Raw genomic sequence first — 19,773 nt, 5'->3', positions numbered from 1 at the left:
TTGAGATTTTGATCATAGCTTTAATTTTTTTACAAGGTTTTTTTATGGTTTAATCCAAATTTATCATTATTTTCAGAACTGTTTATATTTGTTTTCAAGTTAACAACAATTCCAAACTTGATTAAGTTTTTAAAGTATAAATTTGTAACCATATCAATAATTTTGTGTTTGACACTGTTTTGAAAGCGTGTTGTCGAGATTTCGATCAGAATTCTCACGATAAGATGTGACGAATTCAATCTCAAGTAAAGCTTGTTGATTGTTGGTTTTAACACAGGTTTTTCTATTCAATTTTTTTTGTGATTTTCAACGTTTTATATTAATTTGTGCCCACACAGGTTATGTCATCTTCTTGTGTTTTTTTTTTTATTTAACTAAATTTTGTGATATTTTCTTCAGGAACAGATAACAAATTATCAAGTTTGTAATTCTCAATCAGAATTTTGCCTTTTTTAAATCCATTCAACTTAAATATATTTTGCTTTTTTCTAAATCAATAAAGCTTAAGGTGAATTCACCGTGATTTTAACCAACTTTTTGTTTGATTCTTTACTAGATTTTTTAATTTTACAATGATGTGAAAATCTAGTAAAAATATCAAACGAAAATTTGGTTTTAATCACGATAAAGCTTGATTGGTTAAAAAAAATATATTTAAATTAACACTTAAAATGCGTCATTCTTAATAAGTTGGGAATGTGATAAATTGAAATCAACTAATAATATGTTTTTAATTTTACTCAACCAAATTCTGCAAGTTTTGAGTAAAAAAAAGTGAGTGTGAAAATCTGAAGAAAATAAAAACATTGAACAGAGCTAATTACACTCATTCATGAGTTCCTTCACCAAATGAGATCTTCCGAGGAACTCACTTTCTGTTTGGCGACGCCTTCTGCCAAATTGTATTGTTTTTGTTGTGATCAAAAGTGTTCGGAAATATATCGTGTTCCGGATTTTCTCTGTAAATTGCTCAATTTAAGTGGAATTTTACGGGTTTTGCAGAGAAATTGATTAATAGAAACGTTTTAGAGTGTTAAATAAAGTTGTTTCACCGGTGGCAGATGAATCGGAAGAGTACGAACGCTTTAAAGGACGACTTCTGAGAAGCACGTGGTAGCTTACACCACTTGGCTCAACAACAACAACAATCCAAATTGGAAGCGTGAGCCACAGATTCCTATTTTTCCCTAGAGACTCCGCAAATCACGTAAAATGGGAAAAAAGAAGGCTAATCAGTTAGGGCGAAGCCTCATAAAGGATCGTTTCGGCCAAGGAAATCGAAAAACGGTCGATAATAATACCCTGGTAAGTACAATTCAATTTTTTTTAATGATTTATTCACTTAAATCAACTTTTATCTCTTTTAGCTACACACAACCGAAATACAGGACGGATACGATTGGGGTCGATTGAACCTACAATCCGTAACGGAAGAGTCTTCGTTCCAGGAGTTCCTCAGAACGGCAGAATTAGCTGGAACGGAATTCCAGGCGGAAAAGCTTAACATCACCTACGTAAATCCGAAGGCAAAGGTGGGGTTGCTGACCAGTAATGAACGGGTGGCCATTGAACGGAAACAGGTGGATAAGAAAAACCTCCTTAAAATCCCTAGAAGGCCCAAGTGGACCAAGGAAACGACACCGGAGGAATTGAATTTGGCTGAAAATAATAATTTTCTGGAGTGGAGACGTGGATTGGCTGCTTTGCAGGAAGATGAAGGAATGTTGATGACTCCCTATGAGAAGAATTTGGATTTCTGGAGGCAGTTGTGGAGAGTTGTCGAACGATCGGATATCATTGTTCAAATTGTGGATGGTAGGAATCCGCTGCTGTTTAGGAGCGAAGATTTGGAACAGTATGTTAAAGAAGTCGATCCCAATAAGATGAACATGATATTGATTAACAAATCTGATTTCTTGAGTGAAGATCAGAGAAAGACTTGGGCAAAGTATTTCGATGAACTGAATGTGAGGGTGGCATTTTTTTCTGCGGCACAATCCGTTGAAGAGGCCAAACGGGAGCAAGAGCTGGCTGAGGCAGGAGAATCGGTGGAAGGGGAAGCTGGACCGGTGTTGGATAAACTTAAACAGCTTGATTTGAATATTGATAAATTGGAGGAATCATTGGAAAAGATAGAAGAGAAAATTGAACAGATTCCTGAGGTGGCTGGTAAAATTCACAACAACCACAAAATTTTGACGAACACAGAACTAATCGCGTTATTCAAAAGTTTGCATAAAGAGGAACGAGTTACGCAAGGATTAGTAACCGTCGGATTGGTTGGATATCCAAATGTTGGAAAAAGTAGTACCATCAATGCTGTGTTTCTGGAGAAAAAAGTTTCCGTTTCGGCTACCCCTGGAAAAACGAAACATTTCCAAACGCTCTACGTTGATACGGAACTGCTGTTCTGCGATTGCCCCGGTTTGGTCATGCCCAGTTTTTGTACCACGAAGGCCGATATGATACTCAACGGGATACTTCCGATCGATCAGATGAGAGATCACGTCCCGCCAGTAAATCTGCTATGCACCCTCATTCCTCGACACGTTCTGGAAGATGTCTATGGCATAATGATTGCTAAACCTTTGGAAGGTGAAGACCCCACTCGATCGCCCTTCTCCGAGGAACTTTTGCTAGCATTTTCCTATCAACGCGGTTATATGACAGCAAACGGACAACCCGATCAATCTCGAGGAGCCCGATACGTACTAAAGGATTTCGTAAATGGCAAATTACTCTACTGCCACGCTCCACCAAATGTGGAACAGAACTCTTTTCACCGTTTCCCGGAGCGAACTAAGCAAGAGGTGGACGTTAAACTTCTCCCCCCTAGACAACAACGAGCTATGAAGGTAAAACCCCCTACTAATTGTATTACACCGTTTTAAATCTAGCATTAAATTTTCCCAAAACCTTTCAGATGGGAACCACCACTAGCAACGATATCGATTCACAATTCTTCAAGGAACGAGCCTTCACCGGGTTCGTAAAGGGACGGAACGATTTCCCGAACGTGCGACCACTGCCGGGATCGGCAGATCAATCCGGATCGGATCCGGCAGCACCGGGTACCGGTGTCATCATAGCAGGCAAACCATGGAAGCACCAAAAGCGAGAGAAGCGCGAAAAGTTGCGCCGAAAGTATGCCCATCTGGATCAGCACTAAGTTTTCTCGGGAGGCGGTTGTTGTTCTTTAAAAAATTTATACAATGTCCAGCTACATAACATTCTGTGTACAACTGATTTGTAACTTTATTGTTGTAGAAATGAATTACACCTTCTGATTATATTTTTCTTTTAAATATATTTGCTTCATATAGTTTTTACAATTATCAAAATCACCAGTGAAGGTTTTTGTGTTTTTTACCACCTTATTGTGACGCTTTGAGAAACGAAATCCCTTTGCTGTGATTTTATGTTACACCCTAGTTCAAATCGATCCCTCCTCAAAGTAGGTTGATGGTTATGCAAATGTTAAATTTGTTGGGCCTATTTTACTGTTTGGTTGATTTTCTTAAAAAAATATCGTCCAGATCAACTTTCAAGAGTTATCCCACTCAGTAGGTTCTCGGCTGCACAATGTGGGTCCTTATTTTTAAGCTTCTTTCTGTCGCTAGTTATCAACTTAAGTTTTTTTTTGGACACAGACATACCTAACAAATATTTCTATTATAGCAAAAGTTGTCAAACCAAAATGACGACGCTCTGGATACCTATAGTAGTAGTTCAAGTGCAATTTTCTTTTGTTTTTTTTTTTGTGTTCCCATTAGGTTCGTGAAGAGCTACTTAGTAGAATAGTACGCAGTGTAATGCGCTCCGTTGGCATTTGCTCTCGAAATCGTGCAGCAGTTCGTCGATGTCGTTGTCCAGGTCCTCGCTTTGGGCCATCTGGAATGAGGAATAATAAAATATTATTGTCTTAAATACGTCAAAATATTTAATCCGTCACTAGAAATTATATATTAACATGTTCATTAACAAAATCTGAAAAGGGGTGATGCATTGCTCACGCAGTCGTTGGTAAGAATTGACAACTTTTCGAATACAGATTTGAGATTTTTCAGCAATTCTCAGACGGAACGGGAAAATCTGAAGATCTGACTTAGCTGTTGTAGGAGAGTCACTCACAAGTGTGGCTCCAGAGATAGACGAGAAGAATATTTATTCTGACCTTATTCTCATGAATTTTAGATATCATACTCTCTGGAGCCACACTTGCTTCGGTTTTTGTCCATGTTATGAAATTTTAAAGAAACATTTGAAACAAAATCAGAACGATTGACTAACTTCAACTATATAATATTCTTTTGATCATCATTGGTGGCTCTAGAGATTGACCTGTTTTCTTATTCATATTGCTTTTAAATAAGATCGTTGCAATGAAACCACGTCGTGTTAAGGCTCATACATATATACGAGGCATTCGAAACTTTAATAATCCTAGTCGGTAACTTTGCTACTACTCAAGTCAGCAGCAGTAGAGCAGATCGATAGCTATCTGAAATGAGATCATCAGGCATCTATATCTTTGGGATCCTTTCAGATCGGAAAATAGAGCAGAGCCACATGCTTTGATCGTTGGTCCACCATTTCGTTCTCCACTTGTCGGATACAGCTTTGGTTATCCTCCCGTATGCGGATCGACAGATCCACTTCCGTCTGGAAATCCCTCAAGAGCTTCGTGATCCACTGAATTTCCTGGCACGCTTTGGCCAGAGCGATGAATTCTGATTCTGTGGAAGACAGCGCCACACACGATTGTTTCCTGGAGGCCCAACTCACGACTCCACCGCCGAGAAAAATTAGGAACCCCGAAGTTGATTTCCGGTCCCGAGTATCGCCAGCCCAGTCAGCTCGCAGTACACTTCCAGGTCTTCCTAGAATCGAGGCGCTGATTCACTGCGACATACAGCAAACCACCCACCAGGCTTTGGTACTGGTCGCTGTTCGGCAGTACAGCTGAGTCCTCCTCCTTTTGCTGGTAACCAGGGTCCATCGGAATTTTCGAGCCTTTGGAATCCGTCTGACCGAACCTCGCAGCACACTACTCGATATAGGCCTGCTGATTAAGTAGATATCCGTTAAGATACTTAGTAACCTTGATTCCAACGAAGTGCTTGACGTCTCCTAAGACGGTCAGCTTGAAGCATCGTTGAAGTTGAGCAACTATTTCTGCGAATTCGGACTCGCTCGAACAGGCCACAAGAATATCGTCCACGTAGATGAGGATGAATGACTGTCGACCCTGTTTCGTCCGAACGTAGAGGCACCCATCTGTGGACGACTGCACGAATCCAGCTTGCTTGAACACATCATCGATTGTTTTGTTCCAGACTCGGGCTGCTTGTTTGAACCCTGAGACGACACACACTGGATGGGTTGCCTGTCTCGTAACCGGGGGGCTGCTTCATGAACATTGCATCCACATGCTTGAAGAAGAGATTTCGTTCAGCTGCCACCGTCAGCAAAACCCGCAAAATGACTTGCTTATCCATGGGCTTATCCATGGAGTATCCATGGGCGACTAACCTGCCTGACCGGTTATACTGAATATTCGAATTCTACAACATCTTTCTCGTTTTGGCTGCCCACTGACTGCATAAGGCTCCTTTCTACCAAGCGCTTCTCCTCAACAAAGTTGGCATCGCGGCTGATGATAACCGTTCGTGTTGCTTGATCCAGGAAACGATAAGCTTTATAGTCCGACGAATAACCCACAAAAGTTAGCTTCATCGATGCTGGGCTTTGTTTTTTTCCTTGCGTGCCGCACTCCCAAAGACTTTCAGGTGCGTCACATCCGGCTTCCTTCCATACCAGAGCTCGAACGGCGTTGTAGGAACGGACTTCGATAACAGGACGTTCTGCAAATAAAAGGCAGTGCTCACCGCCTCGGCCCAGTAGCACTGAGGAAGCTTGGCGTCGAACAACATACACCGGTTCATTTCGATAAGGTACCGGTTTTTTTTTCTTTCTGCCACGCCGTTTTGCTGCGGGGAGTAGCTTGTGGTGAACTGCGCTTGAATGCCTTCCTGATTGTAGAAATTTCTCAGCGCGCTCCCCGTGTACTCGCCACCTTGATCGCTTTAGACCACTTTCGGCTTCCGACCAAATTTCTTTTTCATCATGACCACGTATTCCATTATCTTCTCCGGAACTTCGCTTTTCTTTCGCAACAGATACAGGACACAAAATCTGCTGTAGTCGTCGATGATGGTCATAAAATATCGATGACCGGACACCGACACGTTTTCCATAGGGCCGCAAACGTTGGTGTGTACGAGATCGAGCACAGCACAAGATGTTCTTTCCACCGACTTCGGAAACGGCTTCCGGTACATTTTCGCCTTCTGACAGCGGTCGCATCTCTCTCGTACTTCGCAATCGTACATCTTCAGTCCGACCACCAGATTTTTCTGCATCATCTCACCGACCGCATTGAGCTCACGATGCCCAAAGCGCCGATGCCACACATGCTGGCAGTCAACGTTATGGTGATCTTTTGCTGCCATGACCACTTCCTGCGATGTCTTCACCTTGTAGAGTCCGCCAGTCTTGACTGCGGTCGCCGCTTGTTGGCCTCCGACGAGAATCGAGCAGATTCATTTCCAAGCTCGGCACAAACAGAACGTTTCCAAGGGTGATCTTCGTAGTTTTTCCATCGTCATGGTAACACAACAATTGACCATCGCCAACACCTTCAACTTTTGCAATTTTTCCATCGGCCAGGCTGATCGTTTTCACGCGGCTTTCGACGATCTTGTTGAAAAATTCTCTGTCGCCGCACATGTGCCGGGACGCTCCTGTGTCCACAATCCAGTCACCAACCTGAGTTTGCGTACTACCCATCAGAGCAAATGCTACGGGTTGGTCTCTGTCGTATTCTGCCTGGTCCATTTCGAAGTATTTCCCTTGATCCTCACTATACCAACTTAAATTCACAAGCCGAGAAAAGTCGTACCGCGTCCACTCGTTGCAAACTTAACCAACAGAATGACGTTTTTCAAAACCCGTCAAACTCACGTTTCACTCTCTCTCTCTTTCTGTAAATCGTTACACCTGATAGATCTAACCTTTTTTCGAAAGCTCTTTTTTTTAACACGCTTAAATATGTTTTGAGATTTCTCTCAAATTTAACAAGTTTTAAATTAAATGACGTAGGACAAAATTGCTTATTGCTCATGCTTTTACTCTTTATTTATTTATTTTTTTTTATTTATTTATTTATATTGCTATTCCTATTCACTACAGTCTCCACTACGGGCAGCTTTTGCCTTTGGCGATCGACCTTTTTCCGGTTCCATTTGCTTCGCTTACAAACGACATTCCTTTTGTTTGTGGCCACTTTTCTTGCAGAAATGACACACCAGCGATTTCTTTTTCTCCGTGAAACTTGCCTTCAGTGCTGCATCCGACGGTTCGCGTTCTCATTTCGCCACTTCGTCAAACAGCTTACTCTTCACCAGCTCCAGTTTCAGCTCATCGTCGGAACGGCTCTCTAGTGCCGTCGTGAGCTTGTCGAAGGAATCAGGGAGGCTCCTAAGGACCAGCGCGACCATCAGTGGCTCGCCGAGATCCAGTCCAGCACACGACAGCTTCGCAAACAACTCTTCCAGTTCAAAAAGATGGCTCTGCATGTCGTCCCCGTCCTTGTACGTTTTGTTGCAGATCCTTTTCAGTACCGCAACCTTCGAGCAGAGAGACGTTTTTTCGTGGTGATTCTTGAGGTTGTCCCAAGCTTCCCTGGCGGTCTTCGAATTGCGTATCAGGGCATGTTGCTGATCCTCAACGAGCAGCGCAGTCGTCGCTCTCGCTTTGCGATCTCCTCCCTTCCATACATCCGTCATCGGCGCCGGAGCTTCATCCTCAATGTACTTCCACATGTCCTCACGAGTCAGCAGCATTACAGCCTTAAATTTTCATACCGAGTAGTTGGAACCATAACCTATTGGGGATTTGGAGGGCAAGTAAAGTTCGACTGAACTGTTTGGCATACCTACCTACCTAAGGGTCCAGCGCCGATTGACCGGCGCATAGGGCTGAGATAAAAGATCTTCACTGCTGGCGATCCGGAACCAGCGTCTTCACTTGCTGCCAGCCAAGGTTCTCGTCAACTGTGCGGATTTCAGCGGCTAGACTTCTTCGATGCCCATCTGGATTCCAATCAAGCGCCTTTCTGCAAATCTCGTTTTCATCTCTTCGCAGCGTGTGCCCAATCCATCTCCACTTACGTTCCCGAATCTTGATTTCTAGCGCCTTTTGATGACATCGGCGATGAAGTTGAACGTTTGAGATCCAGTTGCCAGGCCACCAAGCGCGGATGATGTTCCGCAGGCAGCGATTCACAAAAACTTGCAGTTTTCGCGTCGTCACCGCATATGTGCACCAAGTTTCACACCCGTACAGCAATACGGATTTGACGTTTAAGTTGAAGATTCGGATCTTAGTTCGTAGAGAGATCTGGCGTGACCGCCAGATGTTTCGGAGACTCGCAAACGCAAATCGGGCTTTTCTGATCCAGGTTTCGATGTCCTTCTTGGTACCACCATCAGGCGTAATCTGGCTACCAAGATACTGGAAGCACTCCACTGTCTCAACCTGTTGTCCAGCTACCACGAAATTGGAACGATTTTCTGTGTTGGTTTCCATCGACTTGGTCTTTCCGACATTGATTTTGAGACCTGCTGCCTTGGAGCTTTCGGTGAGGTCGTCGAGTTTGCTCTGCATGTCTTGTTGTGTTTGGGCGAGCAAAACAATATCGTCTGCCAGGTCAAGGTCGTTCAGTTGCTCCATGGTTGAAGGATTCCATGGCAATCCTCGGTTTGGTCTACAGTCAATCGATCCAGTCAAGATCTGATCCATTACGATGAGAAAAAGCAGCGGTGACAAAATACATCCTTGTCTCACTCCAGCAGTTACCGGGATTGGTTCGGACAAGACACCGTCGTGCAAGACCTTGCACGAAAATGCCTCGTACTGTGCTTCGATGAGATGGACTAGTTTCTCTGGGACCCCTCGTCGTCTAAGAGCAGCCCAGATGTTTTCGTGGTGCAGTCGGTCAAATGCTTTTTCGAAATCAACGAACACCAGCAGAAGAGAGTCCTGGAGTTCGTTGATTTGTTCCAGTATGATTCGTAGCGTTGTGATGTGGTTCACACATGATCGTTCGGATCGGAATCCAGCTTGTTGCCGTCGGAGTGTAGCGTCGATTTTCTCCTGGATCCTGTTCAGGATCACTTTGCAGAGTACTTTGAGGGTTGTACAGATCAAAGTTATGCCACGCCAGTTACCGCACTCAGTTAGGTCTCCTTTCTTTGGGACCTTTACGAGGATACCCTGCATCCAGTCGGCCGGGAATGTTGCAGTATCCCAAATGTTAGCGAAAAGACGGTGCAACAATTAAAGTATCTATTCTATAACAAGGTTGCTTCGATTCGTAACTACCTACTAACACTTTCACGCTTTTTTTTATCGCAATTTAGATTCTATATTGTTAATTCGATTGTGAAAATCTATTGAAGATTATTGTTTCCCCGAACATGCTATATGTCTTGAATAATATTTTGTATAATTATTTATGACACATTTCATCTGTTGATTTGTATAAATTGTGCTTTTGGAATGCAGTTAAAGTGCTTTGCTTAGAAGCTTGGATTTCACATTTTTAATATTTTGAAGCTATTTTTGGGAAAAAAACGTGTCGATTTCTCAAAGAAAAAAAAGTAAGATTTTACTAGGCGCGGGGGGGGGGGTCGAAAAATCTTACTTTGTCTTACCTGGGGGAAGGGGTGGGGGATAAGGAGGTAGGGAGAGTTAAAAATTTTCAAAATCGTGCTTGCGTAAATAGTGAACGGACCCCATGCATTTCTTTTTTTACTTGTTGAGCTTCGAAAAGATGCTGTTAAAATTCTGCTATTGGAAGAATGCTCTTCTCAATTCGCTAACCTGACGTTGGTAGTATCGTATTAATGATGACAACCCTGTGAATAGCACCCCGGTGAATAATCACCTCGATACAAATGTAGGTGTATGTGAGCACAAGGAACAACGAGTAAAGGGTACCGAGCCTTCGGGGTCATATGCAGTCAGTCATATACTGTACGAGCGACGAGCACGACGCAGCTCTTACTTGGAATGCTACAACGTTCAGATTCGGTGATGATTTTATGTCATACTAGATCTAGACGCATTCAAATTCGTTAGGGATTAAATAAGGCAAAATCGTCCTACGAAGCTAGTCAGTTTTACCACAGGTTTTACATATACACGCAGCGAAAAGATTTTTTATTTCAAAGGAAAGTGCAGCGAAAACAAAGGAAAATTTCCTTTGATTTTGGGATAAATAAAAATTTATTTGTTTCAAATGCATTTTCGTTTGTTTCAAAGAATTTTTCTTTTGAAAAATCTTTGATTCAAAATATTGATACTTAGAAACAAAAAACAGTTTCTTTTGATTCAAAGTTGCTTTCTTTTGCCACAAGGTAATTTAATTTAGATTTAAAAGCATTTATTCATTGAACCATTTTCTATGTATTCCAATTGGAAGCATTATTTTCTGTTGTTTTGAAATTCCTATTAGGAATTTCAAATAATAAAAAGAAAGGATTTCAAATTAAAAATTTATTTTTATTCACAAATAAATGAAACACTGGGTCACACACTGGTTCACTTCAATCGAATCACCCGGTTTAAATTTTCGTGGACCTGATCGCTGGATTGGAGTGGTGTCACCTCGGTTGAGGCATCCAGGGACTTGGGAAACCATCTATCGGCCGTGGTCCTGTAAAATTTCAAGCACTTATTGAAAATCTTCAATATTAATTCTTTAATTAACATAAACTTACCATACTTTATCCTGAATCCTCCTAAATAAGCTAACTCTGATCCACATTTTCACTCGACCAGCCAAACCGTTTTAAATTCTTCTTACTCAATGCAAAAAAACCTTCTAAGTTTGGAGTTTTTATTTTAAGAAATTATTCCTTTGCATTGAATACATTTTTCTTTGGTTGAAAGAAAATTTAATTTTTTTCCAAATAGAAATGCAATTGAACAAATGTCTTTTGAATCAAAGAACTTGTTTAAAATCAAAGTCCAAAATTATTCGATTCAAAAAATTAATTATTTCTTTCAAAAATTATTTATTTGAAATAAAACCATAATTCATTGATTCAAAGAAAACAAGAGATTGAATCGAAAAAATGAATTTTTTGAATCAAAGTCAGTTTTGTTTTGTTTCAAAATCCAAGTTTTCTCTGCGTGTATGCGTGGCTCCAGAGAGTGTGGGAGCAGTACCGTAACCGGCCCTAATTCTGCGCAGTCCCAAACACTGCGCATTTTCATATTCAAAGAGAAATATTTCAAGATGTGATGAAAATCAAAATATCCATGAAACAAGCTGAATCTCTTGAGTTACTGTTTATCTTCAAAATGCTTCGAATAATTTTGAAATCTGATGAATTATTCGCGAGAAATGGAAAAAATAAAAAATTGTAGGAAGCAAACGTTGAAAAATTGCCGCCGTTAGCAGTACAGCTTAAGTGTTAGGAAATCAAAAAGATCAAATGAAATAGTGTTAAACAGAGTTTTCTCATTGAAAATGCCTTTACGTGAAAGATAAAATCATTCTGAATATGACTGCTAAGAAATTTGAGAAAAAATGGGTTTTCGAATCAAAACAATGATTTTACCAATGCGCAGAATTTGACTCCATTTGTTTACTTATGCTCCTAATGCGCAGAATGTAAAGCACCGAAGAGAGCTGATGAAAAAATTGCAAGGAATTGAATGCAGAGAGTTAGACGACTTTTAATTGCAGTTATCTAATAAGTTTTATGAAGATTGGGTATCCGTAAAGTTGTTGGAAGTTTCTTAGGAATCCCTGCGAATCTAAATGTTGTGTCGACAAAAAAAAATCTTGATTTGCGTTCTCTTTCATGTTCGCGTGTTTATCGTTCAGTCCCAACTGTACAGACTGTTCCGACGTACAGAAGCAGTTCCGGCGGGCCACGAAATCGCCCCAGCTGGGGAACCACGCGAAGCTTTTTTCGGTTCACCCGCTCACTCGCACTCTTTGACTAACTGATACTGACTGATAGTAATCCAAATGAAGTAGCACGTAGTTCTCCCAGCTGGGGCGATTTTGTGGGCCGCCGGAACTGCTTCTTTACGTCGAACAGCACTGCACACCAACGAAAGAAGTAAATTTGACCAGATCCGGCGAAGAATATGATCGGTCATCAAATATTTGGTAAGCGAGCTGCAGGAAAAAAGCATCTGCAAGTAACATATATGTAGCAGGTGTAAAAAATAGTGAAAGAAAGTGCCACATACGCTTCAAAGATCCAAGGCTGGAATTGGCCCTTTTTCATAATTTGCAATACTTTACTAAGCGTAAAACATGCTTTTTAATACATTTTAATTCAATTAAAAGTTTGTTTTATCAGTACGGAATGGTATATTGGTTTTATTTGGGTGCGCAGAATTAGGAACAAATAGAAAATAAAGCGCAGAATAAGGGCCACTTGCATTTTTTCCAAATGTTGTAAATAATCCACACTTTTGCTCCAAAATTGAGCTTTCATTATTTTTGCCGTTAAGTTAGTTAGTTCGCCCATCTGTACACGAAATTTTAAGAAAATTCATTGAAAGGTAAATTTTTTATAACTTAAAACATTTGAAAAATCCTGAACTGCGCAGAATTAGGGCCGTTCACGGTAGATCGAGTAAACTGAAGTTGGCTTCAAGGTGTCTTCAATGAAGGTCAACAGGCCAAGTGTTCTGAGTTCTAACACAATGCACACAGATAGCACATTCAACAAGTACGCATTCTGGTGATTTCAGACTAATAGGTGATCCAGTAGAAATCGTTTACCCCATACCCAAATTAAAAAAAAAACGGGAAATCAATACATACCGGAACCGAGATTGCCAAATTCGTAGCAAAACCTGTACTTTATATAATTTTTGAGCAAATTTTTCTTACATCTTGTAAACTGTCACTGTTTTTACAACATAAGCTTTCACTTCTGAATGAAACATCTCTCTCTCTCTCTCATGTTCTATTTTGAATGACAATGCTTGAAAATTTGCCAGATGCATGTGGATTTGGCTGATCAAAAATAGGTGTATGCTCTGGAATCAAAACCTTGGGGTATGAAATTGCTTTTCGGCCTTCCAGAAGACCCCATGCCAAATTTCAGATCATTTGGTTAACTCTAAAGGGTCGCTCAATTTTTTTTGTACGCTTTATTTATGAGAAATTAACAAGCGTTGTACCGTTGATCGATTCCGTACTTTGGATGTTGTATTTCAAGCAGTCCAAAATGATGTGTTGAACTGTAACAAACATGTGCGTCATTCTGGTGTGTGTCCTATTGGTAATCTCGTGAGGATGCGTTGATCTTTTTTGTTTGTTACATCTATCCATTTTCCGGTTATTGACTTTACTTCTCTTAGTTTGTTTGTTCTGTTGCTTCTTCATATTCGCCTGTGTTGTTCCCAAATTTTCGACATTATCCATTTTGATGCATCATCTTTGGGTGTTTCTATAGACACTATAATTTCATATAGTCTGGCAAAGAGAATGACGAGAGCCAATCGAACTGTCATTCGCGCGGAGCCAATCGAGCATTCTATGAAAATGTTCAAACTCTTCATAGCTCTCTCCAGTTGCAAAATAAAAAATAGTTTCTCAGATTCTTAAATTTCACGCTATGTATGTCACTTAAACGCGAAATCGCTTTTATAAATATATTATGATGTATAGGTGAGAAAATAGTGAAAATTCTGCTAAATAACTTTAGTTAATGTCACTAAAAGGCCAAAAAAGCTTAGTGAATCACAATACGTCAACCATGATTTTTCAATATTTAGAAAGTTTGCTCGAGTGACTCCCGCGAATGACATTTCAATTGCCTTCCGTCATACTCTTTGCCAGACTATATGAAATTATAGTGTCTATAGGTGTTCCCATTGAGAGCATAAAACTTTCTCTGCCTGTATTCGCGAGGTTATCTGCTTTTTCATTGCCACTCATACCTGTGTGACTTGGGATCCACACGAATTTTATCCAGATTGCAGCTTTGTCGGATTTTCTGGATTATCGGGTGTTTCGTCCCGGATTATAATGCACTTAAAACGCTGGCTGAATCCGAGTTTAGGATAGTTTGTATTGTGGCATCTTTTATCGCATAGTATATCGCTAAAGGGTGATACGGTCAAAATTTGGTCAAGGGAAAACGCGTGTAAATCGGTGAAATCGTTTATTTAAAAAATCAAATAAAATTTCTTTTTCACGTTTAATTAGTATAAAGTTCAGGAAAAATATTCAGTTAGGCTTCCGCTTTTCCAAATTCGAATTGCCGGGCCTTACGCTTAACCCCTGCCATCAGATTTTGTACAGCCACCTTGCCCACCTTCTTCGCCGCAGAAAGCCAGTTTGCCTTGAACTGCTGCTCGTCCTTAGCAGTTTTTTTTGGTCTTCTTTAGGTTCCGCTTGACAATAGCCCAGTATTTCTCAATTGGGCGGAGCTCTGGCGTGTTGGGAGGGTTCTTGTCCTTGGGAACCACCTGCACGTTGTTGGCGGCGTACCACTCCATGGCCTTTTTACCGTAATGGCAAGATGCCAATCCGGCCAAAACAGTACGGAACAACCGTGTTTCTTCAGAAAAGGCAGCAGACGTTTATTCAAACACTCTTTCACGTAAATTTCCTGGTTGACAGTCCCGGAAGCTATGAAAATATCTGCTACCTTTCCCCTTCCTTTTGCCGTATAAAACTCCTGTCCCGGAAGCTGCTTGTGGTTTCGTCGTCCATTACCATGCAGTCAAAATTTTGATACGCTGCTCTTCTTCCTTGGACGGCATTTTGACAACTGAAGAGTGAATTCCAAAATCAAAAGCAACATTCTACACACACACCTTCAAAATGAGGGGTGTTCAAGAAATACGTCAAGTTGATATTGACCAAATTTTGACCGTACCACCCTTTAGCTCAAAGATACTAAATTTGTAGAATTTGGTCCAGTGGTTTCTGTGAAAAAGTATGCCGAATTTCGTTGTTTCTCAGCTTAGATTTCTTCGCGGTCCTTAATGTGTTAACCTTCATCCGCTCCAAAAACTATAACCCGTTACAGTCCCTGGAGTGTTGATTTGGTACTCCTGACTAAAACCGCTATATCTGTTTTGTTCATACAACAGATTTGTATAAATTCTATGGTTTTAGAAACCTCGTAATGTAACTCGAATATGTTTTTCAGAACCGGAATGCAAATTTATTTCTAGTGAATATAAATTTATTGAAAAATTTTGAGCTAATATACTCAAAATTCAGTACAAAGTTGACTTTAAGTGTTGGAAAATTTGGAAAATTGCAAATTGACAAAAAGTTCGAAGAACAGCTACCTATAAAAATTCATCAAAATTCTGTGATTCGTTTTTTCAGAATCTAAAGTTGCCAGAATGTGTCAAACTACGTCGAGTTTCTAATCCGCTTTTCTAAATTTATCTAAAGTGACTAAAACGATTTTGACGGTTCGTTGGTTGAAAAGTACGGTTTTCAACCATTTAACTTTTTATCATTTTTTTGTAATCATACTCTTATAAAAAAGACGAAAGAACATATCCTTTTGCGCAACCTTTAGCTTTTTTGGACACAAAGTGAAAATTTTTATGAACTTTTCGCAGCTGATCTACAGATTTTTCCCGAAGCATGTTTTCGGATTTGAACTTAGAATAACGGAAGAAAGAGGTGTTGCAGCTGAATATTGTCTGAGAAACATATTTGAGATACATTGCGAGGTGAAACTATAAATTGTGTGCCCATGAAAAAAGTAATGATGCAAAATTAAAGATTCCAAGAATTCTTGAAGGTCCCAGAAAAACTTTTTTAATTTGGATTTCCCTGAATAAAGATACAAGCCGCCAAACTTCCAAAAGGTTCATATTGACAGTCAAGAGCAAATAAGGAATAAGAAATACATGATCATTCAAAAAACAAAGTCATGCCATAATAATCTTTTTCTAATACACACATTTTGAGTTAATACATTAATAGATTTCTACGCAGGACTTGGTGGCTCCAGAGAGTGCCGTCAAAATGTACAAAACTGAGAAGCAGAATATTTAGACACATGGATGCAGAAAAACGTAAATTGAGCGGAAAAAATATCATGCTCTACAGCTTTTCAACCACCAGAAAGTAGTAAAATAGGAAAGTTGGTCATGTGAGCTTTCCATAATGTTCAACAACAATTCGAGAAACTAAACATAACCAGAATACAAATCCATGAGAGCACGTTGTATACGTTTTCTAGTTTTGCAAAATGTTTGTAACTTATCTTGAAACATTTCAGAATTACACTAAAAAGACTTCTAGACCCTTTTTTTTCTCCCCAGTAGTGCAGAATATTTCGGAGCCTCTCTTCGAATTTGGACCCATCAAAATATTTCGAAAAAATTTTGGTTTCCAAGTAACACGCTTTTATTTGATCAACTATAATCATACCTTACAACTCTATTTTCGAACCAGCATTCGATCCAATGAAAAGCACCCAGTAAAAGGTTCGCTCCTTGGGAAAGATTCAGCGATTTTAGATGTCCAACGTTGATTCAATCGTCTCAGCAACGCAACAAAGACTAAGTTACAAAAATCAATGTTGACAGTGAGCAGCATTCGGAATAAAGTATTTAGCTTATCCACCGGAGTCCACGGCTTACGGCGAAGTTCTCGCTTAAAGGGTTGTCTTAACTGTACATCAACTCGTTCTGGATCACTGCTTTCTTTTCACGAGTCCCTAGGTTCAGCTATACTTAATCCATGCGCATGACTAGATGAAGGATGAATCGGAAATTTATACGCATTGCACGCTTTCGGTACTGACAAAGTGTAGGAAAAAAAAGATCCTGTTGGTTCCATAGGATCTTGCGCGTGACATCTGTCGAGCTTAAAAGAGTTTGGAAAAGGCTAATGCGAGCTTCAGTTTTTTTTTCAAACTCATGAGTACCCGAGGAAATTTTCAAAATGTCTGTGCAAATTAGGATTCTATAAGTAATTTTCTCCCAAAAGTTCATCATAAATTCTTTGATGGCAATAGTTGATCTTTTCAAGGATCGCCTCTAAAAGAATAACTGAACGATAGGATACCTTTAAATATTCAGTTTTCATATTCCCAATAACCAAAATTCGAAAAACGATACACAAACGAAGTCATAATAACATAACCTTACTTGATAAAAACAACCACACCCACGACGACGGAAAACTTGTAGTCACACTTCTAACAAGGTAAAAGATAGGCACAAAAAATTAGGCAATTAAATTGGCACTTTATTTGAAAACACATTTTCATACCTGTCAACTCTAGTATAAAAAAGGCATGAAAAACCCACACACTTACCATCGTTATCAGATCACAGATCATGAACGCCCCAACGGTGGCCTCCTCGTGGTTATCCTGAATGTCGATGTTGATCACGTGCACCGGCAGATTGTAGGTCGGCGTTTTCGATTCCATGAATTCTATCACCTGGACGGAAGCGGGAAAATTAGCGAAAAATAAGATTACTAGAAAATTTGTGATTGAAAAATAAATACGGGATACCAACCTGATCGTAGACACGTTCCTCGCATGTGACCAGCACATCGAATCGTTCGGTGCAGAATTGGAACTTCTCAGGGCTAGATTTGATCCGCCTGTTTCGGTCCAACATGTGCAGCAGACCGTTTTGTGTGTAGCTAAATTAGTTTTTCAAGGGTTAAGGAAAATGTGTTTGCACGAACTTTTTCGATGTGATTAAAATAAATCCAAAATGAAATCTGAAACACGGTAAATTGGCGTATTGAGACAGCCAAATTTGTTTTAATGATTATTCCAAAGAAACAAATGAAATTTTATCTTGAATAATTTAAATTAATATGTTGTTGATATTTTTGATTCAATTGAGCAATTCTGAAAAGAACGGTCGTAGTGAAAAAATATGACGGTGAAATTTCGAGTTTTAAATTTGTTCTGTGGAAAAAGGTAGATGAAAGGTGAAAGTAAAAATATGAAGGAACACCAAAGTTGTAAAACTCAAATTTAAAACTGATTTTTTTTTTAAATTTTGTAGCAAATTTCACGAACATGTTTCCTAGAATGTACAGCTCTATCTAGTGCGTGCTAGATGTACTTTGCTATCATAAACTAGATGGCACTACTGATGCGACAATCTTTCATTTCCTTCTATGGATAACTACCTTCGAATAAGGTAGATGAGCTGATTATAGTGCATAATTTTTGTTTTGTTGAAAAATTGCTTGTACCTTAACCTTTTCAGGCCAAAAACAGCTTTGTTTTGCAAAGTAGATTTTTGATAGTCTGATACCTACCATTGTGGAAGAGCTGAATTCTAGTCTGATAATAAAATAGCTGGAAAAAAGAATTTTTAGACACAAATTTGCATGAGAATGCTGAATCTTTTGTCTGTAATGATTGTTATAACCAACTTCGCATCAACAATATGAACAAAATTGAACTGTTCCTCAAAATGCCAATTAAAAAAAACATTTCAAAACGAAAGGATACTATTGTTTGTCCTTGCTGGCGAGGTCCTGGAATATCTCGTCGTAGCTGGTGCCGAACTCGTAGATGTTCGGCTTGTCGGCTGCCGTTCCCGGAAGCTTCACTTTATCGCCGGTCCCGAAGGAGCGCACCTTAAAGCGCTTCTTGGCCAGGAAACCGTGCGCTTCCATCGACCGGTTCATGTTCGAGGAACAGATGACCGCTATCGAGAGCGGACTCACGAACTGGTTGGTCATTGTGTGGAGAAAAACCAAACAAGTGGGAAAACGAAACTCTTCTTTTGGTTGTGTTTGACCTGCTAATCCAGTTTTCGCCTAGCGCTTCCTTGTTTTGATTGATAGGCTTGGAGCAAACTTTTTTCCAAGCGACCTTACCAATAGCTGAAACCTAAAATCGAAAGAATTTTATTATTATCTGTTGCCTTGAACGGTTAAGAATCGCTTTACTAATGAATAAACTTTATAAAACCTCGTTTAGCACGATTTATTACGAAATAAGAAAACTTTTTACAAAATTGGAAACCTCCGCGTTCAGAATGCGTTTGACACTTGGAACTTTTTTCGCAGACCGACGACGACGCTCGAGCTCGTGAGATCCATTTTAAGGGCGATATGCACCTGTCGAGTCGAGTGTCGAAACAGTTTGAGTTATTCGAGTTCCAGTAACTCACTTTATACACGGTACAGTGGTTAAAATCAAAATCAATAAGCCTACGAAAAAAACTCAATATTCATGAGATTTAACTTCTTGTGCGAAATTCTAATTTACAAATTATAGTTGTGTAAAAACTTATTCAAATTTTGTATTGAAATTTTAGTTATTTGATGTAGTTTTTGTCAATTTTGTTATTTGGTAATTTTTGTAAATTTTTTCTAAGTACAGGTCGGACTCGATTATCCGGAGACTCGATTATCCGGAGACTCGATTATCCGGGATTCGATTATCCGGAATTTTAGACTCGATTATCCGGAGTTTATTGAAAACAATTTTTTTTTTTAAATTTTATTTTGATTTTTTAAATAATTTTAGTACTATAATTCACAAAATAATATTTTTATCAGCTTTGGACGGAGTTAGGAGGGTCAGGGGCTAGTATAGTAGTTGTACTTTATATTAAAACTCGGTTATCAACAGTGTATTGTTCAAGATCAAACTCATTAACTCCATAATACATAATAGAAATATGTGATCAAGCAAGAACGTAGCTAGG

The 19,773-nt window shown here is 39.6% G+C and overlaps 2 protein-coding genes across 2 annotated transcripts; one reads left to right on the top strand and one right to left on the bottom strand.

Annotated features, from left to right (window-relative positions):
• The first annotated feature begins 921 nt into the window (after window positions 1-921).
• On the top strand, window positions 922-3,419 carry LOC129747025 (large subunit GTPase 1 homolog). Its single transcript, XM_055741038.1, has 3 exons — window positions 922-1,305; window positions 1,368-2,855; window positions 2,924-3,419. Exons 1-3 carry the CDS (start codon window positions 1,213-1,215, stop codon window positions 3,167-3,169), a joined length of 1,827 nt encoding a protein of 608 aa, XP_055597013.1. The 5' UTR covers window positions 922-1,212; the 3' UTR covers window positions 3,170-3,419.
• LOC129747027 (RNA polymerase II subunit A C-terminal domain phosphatase SSU72) lies at window positions 3,276-19,134 on the bottom strand. The gene is made up of 5 exons (XM_055741039.1): window positions 19,010-19,134; window positions 18,567-18,950; window positions 17,608-17,737; window positions 17,400-17,528; window positions 3,276-3,891 (listed from the first exon to the last, which is right to left on the bottom strand). The coding sequence occupies exons 2-5, from the start codon at window positions 18,797-18,799 to the stop codon at window positions 3,790-3,792; spliced, it is 594 nt and encodes a 197-aa protein (XP_055597014.1). The 5' UTR covers window positions 18,800-18,950; window positions 19,010-19,134; the 3' UTR covers window positions 3,276-3,789.
• Between the last annotated feature and the right edge of the window lie 639 nt (window positions 19,135-19,773).

The sequence above is a fragment of the Uranotaenia lowii genome, chromosome 2, assembly GCF_029784155.1.
Source record: "Uranotaenia lowii strain MFRU-FL chromosome 2, ASM2978415v1, whole genome shotgun sequence".
Taxonomy (NCBI): domain Eukaryota; kingdom Metazoa; phylum Arthropoda; class Insecta; order Diptera; family Culicidae; genus Uranotaenia; species Uranotaenia lowii.
This window is presented reverse-complemented; position numbering and strand designations above follow the sequence as displayed.